Below are 17,649 nucleotides of genomic sequence, written 5' to 3'. Positions count from 1 at the left end.
TAAAAGCTCAATAGTAAAAATAACTATGTGGAAAAAAATTAGTTGTAATTTCCTCAAATGTATCAAAATTTTAAATCTAAAAGGGCACTCTGTAGTGTGTATATCTTCGCCAAGCCACATATTCAAATTTCTGTCAAAATCTAATCAATTGTTCCTTGGCCCATGGCTCACCTTTCTTCAAAAGTTCATCAAAATCCACTCACTACTTTTTGAGTTATGTTGGGAACGAGTAAACAAACGGGCACAAAAATATAACCTGCTCCATCAAAGTTGGCGGAGGTAAAAATCGTGGACTCCCCTGGGTGCTCCTGGACCCCTTTAAGAACTACTGTTTTAATCTTTAGTGGACATCCAGAGAGCAAACTTTGACTTATTGGCACCCAAAACAGCAGTGTGCCAATACTTTAATCTTGAGCTTAACTTTTGAAAGCGGAAGTGTGTGTCAGTTATAGCTCACTAAATCCCCTTTCTCATCTTTTAATACACGTGTGGCATTTACTGACTTAAGAGATTAATAAGTGGTAAAGATGCTCAGCAGGGGAGTGTCTGAGTGTCCTCTCATTTTGTTCTTAGAGTCTCCTGCAGTGCAGGGCAGGACAACAGTGTGTAAAGTGTGTGTGAGAGAGAGAGAGACACACACACACACACACACACACATTCTGGAGTGCTATAAGAGGCCTGCTGCTGAAAATGTATCAGATTGTAGAGATCATCACAGTGAAGAGCAGAAGAACTTTCTGTAGGGCGACTGATCAAGGTAGGTACATGTAAGTGACGGGACATCTTAACCTTTGTTAACGTTTTCAGATTGGGGTTTGGTTTTCGGTGAGTACGAAAAAAAGATTTTCAGAAAGGAAGTAGCCAAGTGATGTGTGTAAAAGAATAGCCAAGCTGAGCAGTCTGCTGTTACCTGAATGTAGTGTTGTAGTAGGCTACTTGAGACCAGGCTTGATCTCAAGACCACTTTTTGAAGGTCTCCGTCTTGTCTCAGAATCAACCACATTTTTACATGGTCTTGTCTCGGTCTCTGACATGGAGGACTCGGGATTTTATTTCAAGACCAGAACTGCAGGGATTTTATTAAATTGCCTGTGTATTGTCTGATTTATTTGTTAACATTGTTACTGTGATTGGATGTAAAACTTCCTGCTTTAAATGCAACCAATAACGTGACTCCTTGCTAATTTGAAATTTTCATTACTGTTCATGGCTCCCACCCCCTTCACACACACTGGCCTGGTCTTGGTCTTGACTTGGTCTCCTTCTGCTTTGGTCTTGACTTGGTTTCACTCTACCTTGGTCCTGGTCTTGTCTTGGTCTTGGTCTTGACTCTGTCTCCTTCTGCTTTGGTCTTGGTCTTCACTTGTTTTTGCCCTGCCTTGGTCTTGACTTGGTTTCATTCTACCTTTGTCCTGGTCTTGACTTGGTCTTGGTCTTGACTCGGTCTCCTTCTGCTTTGGTCTTGACTTGGTTTCACTCTACCTTTGTCCTGGTCTTGTCTCGGTCTTGACTCGGTCTCCTTCTGCTTTGGTCTTGACTTGGTTTCACTCTACCTTGGTCCTGGTCTTGACTTGGTCTTGACTCAGTCTTCTTCTGCTTTGGTCTTGGTCTTCACTTGTTTTTGCCCTGCCTTGGTCTTGGTTTCACTCTACCTTTGTCCTGGTCTTGACTCGGTCTTGGTCTTGACTCGGTCTCCTTCTGCTTTGGTCTTGACTTGGTTTCACTCTACCTTTGTCCTGGTCTTGACTCGGTCTTGGTCTTGACTCGGTCTCCTTCTGCTTTGGTCTTGACTTGGTTTCACTCTACCTTGGTCTTGACTCAGTCTTGGTCAAGACCCTGTCTTGGTCTTGTTCTGCCTTGACCTTGGCTCGGTCTCGTCTTGCTTTGGTCTTGCCTCGACTTTGTCTCACTCTGCCTTGGTCTTGTCACAGTCTCAATACACTCTGGTCTTGGTCATGACTACAACACTACCTGAATATGACCCAGTTGGATTAAATGTTGAGAGAGAGGGCAAGAAATAGGAACAGAAAAACAGATACAAAAACAGATTAAGACAGAGTGGAACAGAAAGCGAGAAAAAGAAATGAAAGCAACAAAAAATTAGACAATCTGGGAGAGAAAAATGGAGGGACAAAAACCGATAACGAGAGAGAGAGAGAGAGAGAAACGGAGTGTTTGTGTCCAAGACAAATTTCCTCCGGGACCATAAAGTATATCTTATCTTAACCCTGACCAAGATAAAGCACTTACTGAAGAAGAAGAAATGATCACAATATTGTTCAGTTCTTTGCAGTTTCAGGGTTTTCATGCTTTAAGGCTTCTTTCTCATCTCATGGGCTGCGAATCCAGGATTTACTACTCAACTTTTATTAGAATATTCTATTTACGTGCCTGAGAGGTAACAATGAAAACTGCCTTTGTTTTCCTGGTTCTTCAGGATGTGTGTAAAGCGAGCATTCTGGTGGATGGTGGTGTGTGTTGTGGTGCTGCAGGTAAGCTCTCAGCACTGGTCCCATGGCCTCAATCCTGGAGGAAAGCGTGCAGCGTTGCAGGAGGTAACCTCCACTCAACAATCTCTAAACTCACTGATTGTGTTCTGCTAAGCTGAGCTAGCAAACCGATTCACTTGATTCCTTTTAAACATGCGTTTGACATTTTTCAGACTGTTGAAGAAATGCCGAGGACCTCCAGCTACTCGTGCGATTACGTCGATGTTTCACCTCGGAATAAACTCGACAGACTGAAAGATCTATTGGTGCGCAATTTATACCGTAGTTTTCTTTTTGCTCACAGACAAGCAGCGTCTTGATATTTGTCTTTTGTCTTCTCTTATAGAACAGCATTGCTGAGAGAGACGTCGGACAGTGAGATGAGAAACAAAACGGATCAAGATCTTCAATAAAATGCTTCGCCTTTATTTTGTGCATGTGTGTGGTCTTTTTTAGTGCAGATAATTATTGGGCTCATAGTCAAAATGACAACTCATTTCCCACTGTAAAAACACTAAACCAACAAGAAACCAATGCCTACTGTGGATTAAATCCAATAAAAATATCAACAAATAAGTCTTATGATTGTCAGTGGAGTTACCATCTCTTCAAAGATGCCTCACTTCATGTCCAAGCCATGCACATTGGGTTCCTGGGGGTCACATCCAGATAACACACGTTTATATAACAGTTATTCCATGAAATCGAGTCGTACATGAGCTGATAGCTGACAAGGTGCGTAGCACTGAGTTGGCTATAAGCCATGTACTACAAGATTGAGTGGAATAACTGTTTTATTCTATCCACATTCACTGGATTTTGGAGAAACAAAGCATTTTTATTTTTTGCAAATTCAATAACGTCCGACAAAATCATTTCCGCTTAGAATGTGACCAAACCGGCGAAATGACAGTAGCAATTTGTGAAAAATGCGATGATAATTCTTGAAAAATAAAAAAGATACTTTCTTACCATCAAATACTTTTATTCCATATTTTGTTGCTTTTTTGTATTTTGGGGGTTTTTCTTCTTCTTTAGGGTTTTTTGGCGGTTGGCAAACCAAATTAAAGGTGCATTACCACCACTGACTGGGCTGGAGTGTGGAACAGGAGATTTTTTTTTTTTTTTTTTTTGGGGGGGGGGGGGGGAGACTATATTCTTTTAGCCATTTCTGTTTCTTTTAAAACCTTGATAATTTTGGGGGGTTTGTTTTTAAGTAGAATTTTTTTTCTCTACTCATGGTATATGAGCTGATAGCCTAGTAGTAGAGTCGCCAATCAGAGCACACGATTGCTCATATATAAAGTTTTATAAAGATGAAGCTGCTAATAAGTATCACGGTTTGTCAATTTTCCATTCATTCACTTTCTCAACTTGAAATGAAAACTGAAAAACAAACAAAAAAAACACTTTTTAAAATTGTATTCCTTAGCACTCACTATCATAACAAAGTCATGAATTAATTTTTTTAAATACTCATTTTTCATTCAGCCCTGTGATGACCTGGCGACTTGTCCAGGGTGTACCCCGCCTTTCGCCCGTAGTCAGCTGGGATAGGCTCCAGCTTGCCTGCGACCCTGTAGAACAGAATAAAGTGGCTACAGATAATGAAATGAGATGAGATTTTTCATTCATTTTCATTCTTGCCTTTCAGGCTCTTAATCATTTACTTGGATATATTTTTAACCCATCCATTTTTCTTGTCCACACCAAAAGCGTTTTCAAAACTATTTCAAACGACGTAAAAAAGCAAAAACAGTTTGAAAGTGCTGCATACTCTCTACACCTGTAAATAATCTGCTCTTTGCAGCTAGAGGTCACATGCTTGGATACCACATAGCAACGCCATGCTGGAGAGCAAGCTTTCAGGTAAGTAAAACCTTCAACAACACCAAGCACAAAAGTTTCAGCACTTTATAGCATTTAATATGTAACTAAGAATAGCAGTGCTATGAGGTGTAAGAGACGGATGTAAACGATTGATATGTCGATGAAAATATGCAGACCGAGTGATGTTATTAATATGTGCTTCTGACGCCCAAACTCCTAACCTGAGAGGAAGGAGAAACTATGATGTTGTCAATAGTCAGAGAAAAGCCGTTAGGTTTGGCCAAAGTAGATTTAGTTCCAACGAGGAGGTCGTCTGTTTTTTCACTGTTAAGTTTGTGAGAATTAAAGGTCAACCAAGATTTAATTTCAAGTAAACAATCACAAAGGGAAAAGGGCGGAAGGCTGGAATTAGGCTTGGTAGACAAATCGAGCTGGGTGTCATCAGCATAACAGTGAAAATGAATACCAAATTTCCTAAAAATGTGGCCAAGAGGCAGAAGATAAATAATAAATAACAGTGGGCATAAAACATGGCCCTGGGGAACACCGCTTATAACTGGGCAAGACTGCAATCGGATCTAAAATTTTCTAATTGTACAAACTCTGTATGATCAGAAAGATATGATTTAAACCAGGTAAGAGAGGTACAGATGATGCCAATAGAAGCTAATCTCTCTAGGAGAAATTTATAACTGCCTTATACCATGCACTGAGAGGCATTGGTAATTATGGATTCTCTGAGGTGGCTGGCATAGTACTATTTTGTGAGAGGTGCAGCCAGTCACCAAAGAGAATCCATAATTACCAATCCCTCTTAGTGCATGGTATATTTGATTTATATCCCTCAACAAAAAATTCCAAACTGAGTGTTAACTGCAAAGAATTAGAAATAAACCTGAAAAAATATTAGATGTCTAACTCTGCTTGGTTAGGCATGATTATGATACATAGATCTACACACACAGAAACGCTGGCGGAGCCACAGCTGTGACTCGAGTCGGCTGTATAGCTTGAAATTGTGACATTAATTCATGGTATATCCAGGATATACCATGACTGACTCACACCATATCCATTTTTTTGTGACACCACGAAATACATTGCTCAATCAGTGGTGGAACTATTTTATGTCACATGAGCCATCCTTGGCCAATCCCTGCATGGGAATTTTTGATGAGGGATTTAAATATATAGAATACTGTGTAAAAATAACCATTTACCTCAGTCTATCAATGTAGACAGAAGATCAGAGAAAAAAAAAACTCTGTTCAAGAACAGCATGAGAAACAGTTGCAATATTGCCCATGCCCTAATGGTTAGAGAACCAGCTTTGTGACCAAAAGGTGGTGGTGTAGTGGTTAGCACGGTCGCCTCACAGCAGGAAGGTTCTGAGTTCGAACCCAACGGCCGGTGAGGGCCTTTCTGTGCGGAGTTTGCATGTTCTCCCCGTGTCCGCGTGGGTTTCCTCCGGGTGCTCCGGTTTCCCCCACAGCCCAAAGACATGCGGTTAGGTTAATATGGGACGGCCTTGGGCTGAGGTGCCCTTGTGCCTCCCAACTGCTCCCTTGGCGCTGTTAGCATGGCTGCCCACTGCTCTGGGTATGTGTGTGTGCATGTGTGTGTTCACTGCTTCAGATGGGTTAAATGCAGAGAGGAAATTTCACAAGTGTATGACGAATAAAAGTTGTGCTTTCGTTCTTCGCTGGACCAGTAGGAATGGCTGAAGCAAGGCACTTAACCTCCACCTGCTCTCTGGGCTGCTCTGGGTATGTTGTATATCGCTCTGGATAAGAGCGTCGGCTAAATGTAAATATCGTTCATCGTCAGAAAGTCGGGGCGGCACGGTGGTGTAGTGGTTAGCGCTGTCGCCTCACAGCAAGAAGGTCCGGGTTCGAGCCCCGTGGCCGGCGAGGGCCTTTCTGTGCGGAGTTTGCATGTTCTCCCCGTGTCCGCGTGGGTTTCCTCCGGGTGCTCCGGTTTCCCCCACAGCCCAAAGACATGCGGTTAGGTTAATGTGGGACGGCCTTGGGCTGAGGTGCCCTTGTGCCTCCCAACTGCTCCCTGGGCGCTGTTAGCATGGCTGCCCACTGCTCTGGGTATGTGTGTGCATGTGTGTGTTCACTGCTTCAGATGGGTTAAATGCAGAGAGGAAATTTCACAAGTGTGTGATGAATAAAAGTTGTGCTTTCGTTCTTCACTGGACCAGTAGGAATGGCTGAAGCAAGGCAGTTAACCTCCACCTGCTCTCTGGGCTGCTCTGGGTATGTTGTATATCGCTCTGGATAAGAGCATCGGCTAAATGTAAATATCGTTCATCGTCAGAAAGTCGGGGCGGCACGGTGGTGTAGTGGTTAGCGCTGTCGCCTCACAGCAAGAAGGTCCGGGTTCGAGCCCCATGGCCGGCGAGGGCCTTTCTGTGCGGAGTTTGCATGTTCTCCCCGTGTCCGCGTGGGTTTCCTCCAGGTACTCCGGTTTCCCCCACAGCCCAAAGACATGCAGGTTAGGTTAACCGGTGACTCTAAATTGACCGTAGGTGTGAATGTGAGTGTGAATGGTTGTCTGTGTCTATGTGTCAGCCCTGTGATGACCTGGCAACTTGTCCAGGGTGTACCCCGGCTTTCGCCCGTAGTCAGCTGGGATAGGCTCCAGCTTGCCCGCGACCCTGTAGAACAGGATAAAGCGGTTAGAGATAATGAGATGAGATGAGATCAGAAAGTCGAGACACTGTTTAGAATGAATGTGTTTGTGTCTATTTTAGTGGCAAAAACTGAGATCAAGCACAATTACTCACCAAGGGCACTTTTTTTTAGGGCTTGCTAATTTTTTTAATGATTTATCGTGATGAAATCTTTGTCAGCTTGGTGAAACTTTTATTTTGGAAACTTTTATTTTGCTTTACATGCTTTATAGGAAGCGGCCATTCTAGCCGAGGTTGAATTCCAAATGCCTAGCTATCTCATATGTAGTGCACTACACTAGACACACACCTGGTTACATTACTCCCTATGTAGCACACTGACGTAGGGCGTACCGAGCCAATCAGGATTAAACCTTGGTTTGTTTACTTGCGCCGGTTCATAGATATTCTCCACAAACTGTCAATTTTATATATATATATATTTTTTTTTAAATATAAACTTTGGACCGGCGAAGCTAAGAATAAATTCGGTTAAATTTCAGTTTTGTAAATTAGCTAGGTTGCTAATTAGGTGTAAAGTTGCAGTTATAGCTAGTAATAGTTATAGTTAAAGTGAATTGTGAGCTATGCTAACGACTGCTGGCTGCTTCAAGCATCTGAGTCATCTCTAGCTAAAAGTTTTTGAAAACAGCATTATGACTAAAACATTTCATATAAATACGGTGTAGTGACAGGTAATTTAATTATTTTGTATCTTAGGCTATAAAGTTAACACAAAACTTTATATTCTGTCTATTAAGTGGTGTGTCCTGGTTGGTTTAGACACTGGTGGGCAAAGGGGCGGGGGCAAGAGCACCCTGGGGTGGCACCTCATCATTTTTAGAGCCAAAGCTGCATTTGTATGACCTCTGATTTGTTTGTTTTGTAACATGACATTACTGAGTTTGCGTCAAAATAACTTACCTATCTTACTGCTACAGGTCAGACTTGGTAAAGCTTACTTCCGGAGTGGCAGCTGCCACTCTTGTGATCACGCCCCCTTAAAAAAAAAGACCTCAGCGATGACAGTGATGTAAATAGATGACTTGCAACCACGTGATCAAAATGTGCTGCGTCCATGATGGTGGATAAACAAAGCAACTAGGATGGCAGCTGCTGAAAGCGTGTCTGTAAACAGTGCTGAATTTTCTCAGTGTTACCACGATCAAGCGAAGATTCGATACAAAGAGAAGATAGATGTCTGTGGTTTTGACCCATCTCATCTCATCTCATTATCTCTAGCCGCTTTATCCTGTTCTACAGGGTCGCAGGCAAGCTGGAGCCTATCCCAGCTGACTACGGGCGAAAGGCGGGGTACACCCTGGACAAGTCGCCAGGTCATCACAGGGCTGACACATAGACACAGACAACCATTCACACTCACATTCACACCTACGGTCAATTTAGAGTCACCAGTTAACCTAACCTGCATGTCTTTGGACTGTGGGGGAAACCGGAGCACCCGGAGGAAACACACGGGGAGAACATGCAAACTCCACACAGAAAGGCCCTCGCCGGCCACAGGGCTCAAACCTGGACCTTCTTGCTGTGAGGCAACAGCGCTAACCACTACACCACCGTGCCGCCCTGCACTATCAATTATTTCATATTTCAGGTATTTGTTTGTTTGAAAAAGTTGGAATTCTCAATGGAATTTGACTGAAGCAGCTTCGACACTAATGAGTGTACTAAGGGGGGTAACCAAATCAGCCCGTCCCACTTGCTGACCCTGGGATGAGTTAACTCCCTTGTCATTGCAGGCTGCTCACTTGCATGTCTATGTTTCCAGCTGGATCATATTAAATCTTCAGGCATGGAGAAGTGCTCTCGCGGGGGCTTCATTCATGAATCCCGGGCCAAGGCGCGGTCCTACCAACCCGAGACTGTGCTCTTTCGAAGGGGGAGGCTTAGAGGGAGGTGCCTGTAAAATTTGGCTTCGTTGCAAGCTCCCCTGGCCGAGTTATTAAATTTTAAAGCCAGCTGGATTGTATTAAATCTTCAGGCGCCGAGCAGCGCTCTCACGGGGCTTTCGTTCGCGAACACCGGAATACCTGAAATATAAAATAATTGATAGTGCATATGAAAAAGGCTTTAGACGAAATGTCTTAACTTTTGGACGAAATGGTCATTGGACGAAGTATCCTGATCCCCTCGTCTCCTCTCCGTACTAAGCCTCAGAGTTTCCTCGCCCTCTTTCCGAATCACGGACGGAATTCTAAAAAATCGGAACGTGCCATGGTCACGAGTACTGTTATGACCACAACCATATACAGCACAAAGATATGGCAGAGCTAAAAGAACGCTTAAAGCAGTGGAAAAACGAAGAGAGTCGCGCAAACGTGACTATGCTTTGTATGGAATGTCGCTTGACCCCGCATTTGTATCTCCACCAACATGGCCGACATCCAGGTTTCTATTTACGTCACTTGCAAGTCAAGGATCTGCCACTGCTTTCAATTTGTAAATTTGCAAAATGAAAGAAAACGACCACGAGAACGAGAAAACACTTTTTTCATACGTCTCATAACTGAAACCCCCGACTTCCTCTATTAACACGTCACTCACCAAATTATATACCTTCATTAATCCAGTGGGGTTTTTTTCAGGAAAAGAATTCAGCATGGCCTCCCATGGGAACCAGTGCTCCTGCAGCGCTCATCTTTCAACCCCAAGCGTCCATCAAACTCTAGATGAGATGGACTTTGAGAGAGGTGACATTTAAAAGTCTTGTGCCTTTTAGGCAGCTTTCTCTTTCTGATCTTCAGTATTATCACACGTTGACATGCTCTCTTTTTCACAGGCATATGGTCAGCAGCTCTGGACGGCAATTCGGACAGGGTCCGGTCACTTTTGAACAAAGGAACAGATCCGAATATGAAGGACCAGGCTGGATACACTGCTTTGGTCAGCAGTAACACTGTTTTTTGTATCTCCCGGCTTATTATTCAGTAAATCTCAAATGTCATTTTTGGTCAAATTCTTTTGCTGGCTTCTTCCATATTCCATATTTGGAAAATGATCATTCATTGATTTGCATGTTGATGTTCAGACCAGTGAACTGATCCGACCGAACGAGAGCTAGTCCACTTTGAACAGATGCTGTTCTTGCAGGTGGCCACTTGTGTGACATTGTTGAATCTGGAAGGCAACTGATTTGTGTTTCAGCACTATGCCAGTCGGGCAGCTCACCAGCCGGTGTGTGAGCTTCTCCTGGATCATGGCGCCTGTGCCAATTCTCAGACACATGGTGGCGCCACTGCTCTGCACAGAGCCGCCTACTGTGGCCACATCAACATCGTCAAACTGCTTCTGAAACACAGAGCTGATCCTGGCTTAACTGATGATGACGGATCTACACCTCTGCATAAGGTAAAACATTATCCATGTCTGTGATAAGGTCTGGATATAATCAGACGTGCAGAGTTTTACTTACAGAACAAGCAGAACATCCAAAACTGGTTGTGTTATATTTGTGTGTGTGTGTGTGTGTGTGTGTGTGTGTGTGTGTGTGTGTGTTATTTGTTCCCAGGCTGCTGAGCAGGGCCATCTGGAGACGTGTGTGTTGTTAGTGCGCAAATATCCCATCCTGAGAACCATAAAGGATAAAAAATCACGTTTACCTGTAGATCTCAGTCCAGACCAGAACACCTTCTTAGAGTTACTGAAGCCTCCTCAATGATCTCCACCACGATTCCTCAAAGGAGCCCTGAATCTCTGAAAAGTGCCGTTTGAGCAAAAGGAGACGGTTCAGATTTTGGCCCAGATCTCCACAACTCCATGCATCCTCATCATCATCCCAAAGCTTGTCTATACCCTCATCTCCTTTCCCTTCCCATCCTCACTCCATCCTTATCCCCAGCTTCATTCATATCCTCATCCTCTCCATTGGCATCAGTAACCCCATCCTCATCTCAAAGCTCATCTACACCCTCATTTCCTTTCCCATCCTCACTCCATCCTTATCCCTAACTTCATTCATATCCTTATCCTCTCCATCAGCATCAACAACCCCATCCTCATCTTCTCCATCTTCATCAACAACCCCATCCTCATCTCAAAACTCATCTACACCCTCATTTCCTTTACCATCCTCACTCCATCCTTATCCCTAACTTCATTCATATCCTCATCCTCTCCATCAGCATCAACACCCCCATCCTCATCTTCTCCATCTTCATCAACAACCCCATCCTCATCTCAAAACTCATCTACACCCTCATTTCCTTTACCATCCTCACTCCATCCTTATCCCTAACTTCATTCATATCCTTATCCTCTCCATCAGCATCAACACCCCCATCCTCATCTTCTCCATCTTCATCAACAAACCCATCCTCATCTCAAAACTCATCTACACCCTCATTTCCTTTACCATCCTCACTCCATCCTTATCCCTAACTTCATTCATATCCTTATCCTCTCCATCAGCATCAACAACCCCATCCTCATCTTCTCCATCTTCATCAACAACCCCATCCTCATCTCAAAGCTCATCTACACCCTCATTTCCTTTCCCATCCTCACTCCATCCTTATCCCTAACTTCATTCATATCCTCTCCATCAGCATCAACAACCCCATCCTCATCTTCTCCATCTTCATCAACAACCCCATCCTCATCTCAAAACTCATCTACACCCTCATTTCCTTTCCCATCCTCACTCCATCCTTATCCCTAACTTCATTCATATCCTCTCCATCAGCATCAACACCCCCATCCTCATCTTCTCCATCTTCATCAACAACCCCATCCTCATCTCAAAGCTCATCTACACCCTCATTTCCTTTCCCATCCTCACTCCATCCTTATCCCCAACTTCATTCATATCCTTATCCTCTCCATCAGCATCAACAACCCCATCCTCATCTTCTCCATCTTCATCAACAACCCCATCCTCATCTCAAAGCTCATCTACACCCTCATTTCCTTTACCATCCTCACTCCATCCTTATCCCTAACTTCATTCATATCCTTATCCTCTCCATCAGCATCAACACCCCGATCCTCATCATCTCCATCTTCAAAAACAACCCCATCCTCATCTCCTTCCTCATTTCCATCCTCATCTCAAAGCTCATCTACACCCCCATTTCCTTTCCCTTCCCATCCTCACTCTGTCCTTCTCCCCAACTTAATTCCTATCCTCATCCTCTCCATCGGCATCAACAACCCCATCCTCATCTTCTCCATCTTCAAAAACAACCCCATCCTCATCTCCTTCCTCATTTCCATCCTTATCCCCATCTCCATAGTCACTTCCAACCTGATCCAAATCCTTATCCTTGTCTCTGCCCTTACTCTATCCTTATGCCCATCCTCATCATCATCTCTATCCTCACCACCATTCTCAACCTCCTCCTCATCTCCACAATTCTCTTCTTTCTACCAATCCATAAGTGATCATAAGTGCCATGAACAGGACAGTGGTTTGAGGTGAATTATGCTTCACAGCAGCTACAAAAGTACATGTGATGATGTAGGATGTTCAGCCCAGACAGGATGTGACGTAAATCATCTCTAAGTGGAAGATTCATTTCCTCATCATGCTCACAGTATTGTAATGCGACAAGTTCTAGTGTTCAAGCTGCCAGCAGATGGCACCAGTGACCAGCCCAGTGAATTTCTGGTCATTTCTGAGCTTTTTTTTTTTTTTTTTTTATCAAATCAATTTACTTCCAAGGACATTTCTAGTCTCTTATTTAAAACCAACTGTTCTGGATATAAACCGGTTGATGGAAGTAATGACTGTGTATATTTGTAGTACATAATAATAAATCACTGCTATTCTAAACAGCAAGGTTTTTTTTCTTTTTGACTAAACATTACTTTGCATTTGTAAGCCATGTGTTACTTAGAGCATTTAAAGGATAAAGAAATAATGCACGTTTCTGCCAAGACTGCTCGGTTGTCAGTCTGTAATAACAAAATAAAGCTTGGATCAGTTAAGATTGTTTTCTTTTTTTTTCAGAGTGTCATGAATCTCTCTGATGCTGCTCTGTTGAGCTTATCTAGTCTGATCTATTTTCTTCACCTCACTGAGTTTCTAAAATCAGACAACGAATGGCATTGCCTTCTCCTTGAACCCGTCTGTCGTGTTGCGTCATTTATTCTGACAGAGGGTGCTTTATGTTTACGCATTGATGGATATTGTGTATAAAAGGCTGTCGAGTAGCGGGATGTTTGCGAACGGTTGTTGTCGCCATGGAGCGCGGGTCAGCATGCAGAAGGCGAAAGAACTCTCAGGGTACAACAATGAATTCAGTGAACTTGTGAGCAGACAGACAATGAATATAAAGTAGAGCTGTGCCTAGTGTCAGTGTCAGTGTGGTGCATTAAATGCGATGCTTATTTGTGAACATTTTCACGATTTTAATAACAATCTTCCTGAAATCAAATGCTTTTATGGTGATATGACACGTTGTCATTCTGAAAGCAATCCAATGTGACCTCTGGCTGATTATCAGGGTCCTTCAAGAACATCTTTATCATGGTCATGGTGGATCTGGCAACACTGATCATGAGGTGGGATCCCAGTATCCCAGGAGGACATTCTGGGGCATTTTAGAGTTGCCAGTCCACCTACTTTTGGGAGGTAGGAGAAAACCAGAGTACTCTGAAGGCACCTATGAAAAACTTATGAGGAACATGTGATCCTCCACATAGATGGTAACCTGAGTTCTGGATTGGACTGGGAACCTTAGAGCTGATTCTACCCCCTTGGCAGTTCCACCATTCCACCCAAGAGAGATCATTTCCTTCCTATTGGAAAATATACCTTCCACACCGACCTTGATGTCAGTTGGACCAGTATTTGTCACCAATTTCTGCTATATGGAACATGGTGTGGAGACAGTTTCCTGTAGAACTCCTGTTCATCAAATGCCAAAGGGAAGATGGACTTGCACAAGAGTCCTGTTCAGAGATCTGAGCATACTGAGATCCAGTTTATAAGTTCTGTGCAGATGCCTTTTTGGTTCATGCACTGGTCCAAGATTCTACCCACTGGTCCGTGAAGAATTTCCAGGAAAGCCCTATCAGCCCCAGTGCAATCTGACTTGCAGTAATCTGTCTCGGGATAAGGTATCACAGCTGCATGTGCAGAGAGCATACATGGAGATGAAGCCAGATTTCTTTGTCAGCCTTGCTCATCTGAACAGGGTTGTGCTGTTTATGTGTAATACTAACTCTCCATGCTTCCTGTTTTTTTTTTTTTTAAATTGCTTTTGGTGAGGCAAAGTGATGCAGTAGGTAGCACTGGACCACATTCTTCATAGCTCAATGATCCTGGATGCTTGATCCATCTTGATCCTGAGCTGTGTGGAGTGTTACCACAACGTTTCCCAATGTCCATGTGGGTTCACTCTGGGATATCATCTGATTATCTCCTACCTCCTAAAAACTTGCTGGTAGGTGGATTGGTGAGTCCATCTACCGTCCCTACGTCACACCCAATGTTCCTGGGATAGACAGGCTGCAGATCCACCACAACCCTCACGGATCCAGCGGTTGATGAAGAGGAATGAGTGGTTTTGGCCCACTTGCATCTTCTGACTTTCTCCGTGACTTAAAGTAGGTCTAAGATGACTTTTGACCTATTTTCTTGAAATATTATGGAATTCAAGAAATGATTTGAAGAAGCCTCGCCAACTTTTCTAAGCCAATACTTCTACATTCCCGTCATGTCCTCTGTTGATTTTCAGTGTGCCTGGGTTGCGTAACAGTAAGGTCTGTAGTCTGTTAAGTCCCTTAGTTGTACACACTTCTGGCAAAGATGAACACCCCACTGGTCATTCAGCTAATTGTTTTTGCAGGAACAGCACACAGGGTCAATTCTGGGAAGTCACTACTTTCCCATGGGAAACAGCAGGTTATGCACTTTACTATTGCTTGTGAGTGTTGAAAACCCAAAATGTCAATCAATTTAAGTACTATCCACAAATTTAGAGCAACCAACAAATCATTTCAGACATTACACATGACAAGGGAAGACGCATTTTCACATTACGCTGACTCCAAGACCAAGGAACACAAGTACTAAAAGTCGTAAAGCTCTTTTAAAACTGTTGCACTTCGACTTTATTGGTGAACGGATATGAATAACCAACAATAAAGGTCAAGTGGAAAGAGTTTATTTGCTTCACCCTGACTTTGTTCCTCCTACTCAGCGTTATTGACCTGCTATTTTTTGAAAAGTCATCACCACACACATTCAAGCAAGCAAACTGGTAAAAAAAAAAAATGAGGTGCTATTAAAGAGACAAAAACATCGCTCCACTCTTCCTTGCTTCACACCACACCACAGGAGCTATTTCCACCTCGTACTTTTACCCAAAGTAAGCATCACCACTAACCACACACATTGCTCGCCTCATTTTGTGTCTGCTTTGCCGGACACGTCCAGAGTAAAAACGGCAACACTCACAGGCCTGATGACAAACGTTACCTTAGATTATAAGTTGTGTTCTATATTTGTACATGTAGGACACATATATAGTTATTTTCATCCCTCTGACCTGTCATCTCTACATTCTCCTGAGATAAAAACCTCGCATCGTCTGCATAATATAACCTCAAACAACGTTCATGTCCTTATTCCAGATTGTAGATTGATATGCAAGATAACCAATCAAATAATTAGACCATAAAACCTCTTGAATGCTTGATTCTCATTGGTCGGAAAGTCGATTAATTTTCTTCGACAGCAATTCTGGCTTGTTCTAATATGTTATTACTTCTATAGTAACAACGTACACAGTTTACTTCTGGTCAGTGTTGTAGTCGAGTCACTAAACCTCGAGTCCGAGTCCAGTCTCGAGTCCCCAGTGTTCAAGTCTGAGTCGAGTCCGAGAACAAGACTCCACCTGCACCATTTGACGGTGGTTGTTGCAGCCTTTATGTGAAAGCATCTCTGCGACTGTGTTGGACTAACGTTACTGCTCGACTGCCCCATTTTAGTTCATAGGCTACAGATAAAAAGCTTGTTCATCGCTCAGCAAGCCCCGCCCACTATCAGCAGGGCAAACAACATGAGAGAGGGTTAACACTAGCTAGTTCATCACTCAGCAAGCAAGCCCCACCCACTATCAACAGAGCAAATAACATGACCAAGGGTTAACACTCACTAGTTCATTGGTCAGCAAGCAAGCCCCGCTATCAACAGAGCAATGAACGTAGCATGTCGCTTCCTTCTCTGGGTGGAGTCTTACCAAATGACGATTGAAGTTCGAGGTTGTCCCCGTCGTCTCCTTGATAGTTCTTCTACATATGGAACACATAGCAGTGCATTTTTTCCCACTGCACAAGAAGTCTGTATAAGCAAAGTGGACAATCCCAGGGACATTCTAGCACCATTAATGTTGATTTGTTCCTGAACATGACGTATGAACAGGTGAATGTGCATTCTCTTGCACGAAATTAGTATAAAAATTAATGTAGATATAAATATCTTATGCCAAATTATTATGGCATGTTACAAAAAAAAGAAAAAAAAAATCAGAGTCCTCATCTCTAATTTACGAGTCCGAATGCAGTTAATGCATGAATCAGAGTCATCAGTGCTCAAGTCCATGTCAAGTCACAAGTCCTTAAAATTAGGGCACGAGTCCTGGACTTGAGTACTACAAGCCTGCTTCTGGTAGATGCTCCATATGACAGATTAAAAAACATTTAAACATTGATAGGGTGAAGTTTTCTGTAACTGTTTATTTGTTTATGTATTTAACTGTTACTTTAATATTTCTGATACAGGAAAGAATTCAGATTCAGGATAGATCACACATTACTGTAGCTAGCAAAAAAACCCAAAACAATGACTATAGTTAAATTTTCTATAAGGAGAAGTTTATTGAACAGTTTTGGAAGGAGTCTCCAGTGTCACTGCTTTGTAACAGTAATCTGTGGTTGGTAGAAGAGAGCAACTGGACTTGCTTGAAAAGTCTTGAAGACGTTTCGCCTCTCGTCCGAAAGGCATCCTCAGTTCTGTCTGTCTAATAGGGAGTATCAAGTATTTATCCTCTCATGGATCATCATAGAATCCGAATCAGAATGCTGATGGCTGCATTGTAGGTGGCTGATAGATGTCATAGACACCCACCTCTGTTCAGTGATGGTCGTTCCAGGTTGACAAAAATGAACGATCCTCTCTGGCTAAGATGTCTGCCAGTTTTCTGGAAGTCCTCTCATACTCCCGCACCAGTCGAAGGGAACTCATCCCAAAGTGCGTAGAAACATATCTGTGAAGATACTCAGTCATCCAGGTACATAGTAATCTGATTACTATGTACCTGGATGACTGAGTATCTTCACAGATTTGTAACAGTAGGTTTTTCCGCCACATGAAAGTCTTCAGGATGGAAGGCTTTGCAGTTTCTTAATAACGTGACAAGCTGTGTTTTTTTATTTGTTTGTTTGTTTGTTTGTTTGAATGACTGTTTGTAACAGCTATAATGGACACAACAACAAGACCTAGCCTGTTTTGTAACATTCCACAACATTAAACATAACTATAAATGGATTAAAATAGTGTAATCTAATGGTGCCTGTGGAGGACAGCCCCATGTGGACAGTTGAAAGTCACACTTGGAAGACGCTCGGGACACTTACAGTAATGCTTTTATGGTTGAGGACTACAGTTGACTTGCTAACTTCAAGACT

At 42.9% G+C, this 17,649-nt stretch overlaps 2 protein-coding genes across 3 annotated transcripts; both read left to right on the top strand.

The window, feature by feature from the left end:
- Window positions 1-2,955, top strand: LOC132892430 (progonadoliberin-1-like). Of its 2 annotated transcripts, none has more exons than XM_060930702.1 (4): window positions 1-757; window positions 2,438-2,555; window positions 2,663-2,755; window positions 2,836-2,955. In XM_060930702.1, the coding sequence occupies exons 2-4, from the start codon at window positions 2,439-2,441 to the stop codon at window positions 2,866-2,868; spliced, it is 243 nt and encodes an 80-aa protein (XP_060786685.1). In that variant the 5' UTR covers window positions 1-757; window position 2,438; the 3' UTR covers window positions 2,869-2,955. The 2 variants fall into 2 exon arrangements, with proteins under 2 accessions (XP_060786685.1, XP_060786686.1); XM_060930703.1 differs by having other exon boundaries at window positions 1-761.
- A 4,517-nt stretch (window positions 2,956-7,472) lies between these two features.
- ankrd39 (ankyrin repeat domain 39) lies at window positions 7,473-11,688 on the top strand. The gene is made up of 5 exons (XM_060930701.1): window positions 7,473-7,691; window positions 9,603-9,707; window positions 9,797-9,900; window positions 10,162-10,365; window positions 10,526-11,688. The coding sequence occupies exons 2-5, from the start codon at window positions 9,617-9,619 to the stop codon at window positions 10,673-10,675; spliced, it is 549 nt and encodes a 182-aa protein (XP_060786684.1). The 5' UTR covers window positions 7,473-7,691; window positions 9,603-9,616; the 3' UTR covers window positions 10,676-11,688.
- The last annotated feature ends 5,961 nt before the right edge of the window (window positions 11,689-17,649 follow it).

Source organism: Neoarius graeffei, chromosome 10 (assembly GCF_027579695.1).
Source record: "Neoarius graeffei isolate fNeoGra1 chromosome 10, fNeoGra1.pri, whole genome shotgun sequence".
Taxonomy (NCBI): domain Eukaryota; kingdom Metazoa; phylum Chordata; class Actinopteri; order Siluriformes; family Ariidae; genus Neoarius; species Neoarius graeffei.
Note: the sequence above shows the minus strand (reverse complement) of the source record. Positions and strands in the feature narration are given on the sequence as shown.

Excerpts from the sequence above, each read along its gene's own strand:
- ankrd39 (XM_060930701.1), top strand. The coding sequence starts at position 9,617 with ATGGCCTCCCATGGGAACCAGTGCTCCTGCAGCGCTCATCTTTCAACC. Across the intron at positions 9,708-9,796 it reads TGAGATGGACTTTGAGAGAG|GCATATGGTCAGCAGCTCTG; the intron begins GTGACATTTAAA and ends TCTTTTTCACAG. Across the intron at positions 9,901-10,161 it reads AGGCTGGATACACTGCTTTG|CACTATGCCAGTCGGGCAGC; the intron begins GTCAGCAGTAAC and ends TTTGTGTTTCAG.
- LOC132892430 (XM_060930703.1), top strand. The coding sequence starts at position 691 with ATGTATCAGATTGTAGAGATCATCACAGTGAAGAGCAGAAGAACTTTC. Across the intron at positions 762-2,437 it reads AGGGCGACTGATCAAGGTAG|GATGTGTGTAAAGCGAGCAT; the intron begins GTACATGTAAGT and ends CTGGTTCTTCAG. Across the intron at positions 2,756-2,835 it reads ACAGACTGAAAGATCTATTG|AACAGCATTGCTGAGAGAGA; the intron begins GTGCGCAATTTA and ends CTTCTCTTATAG.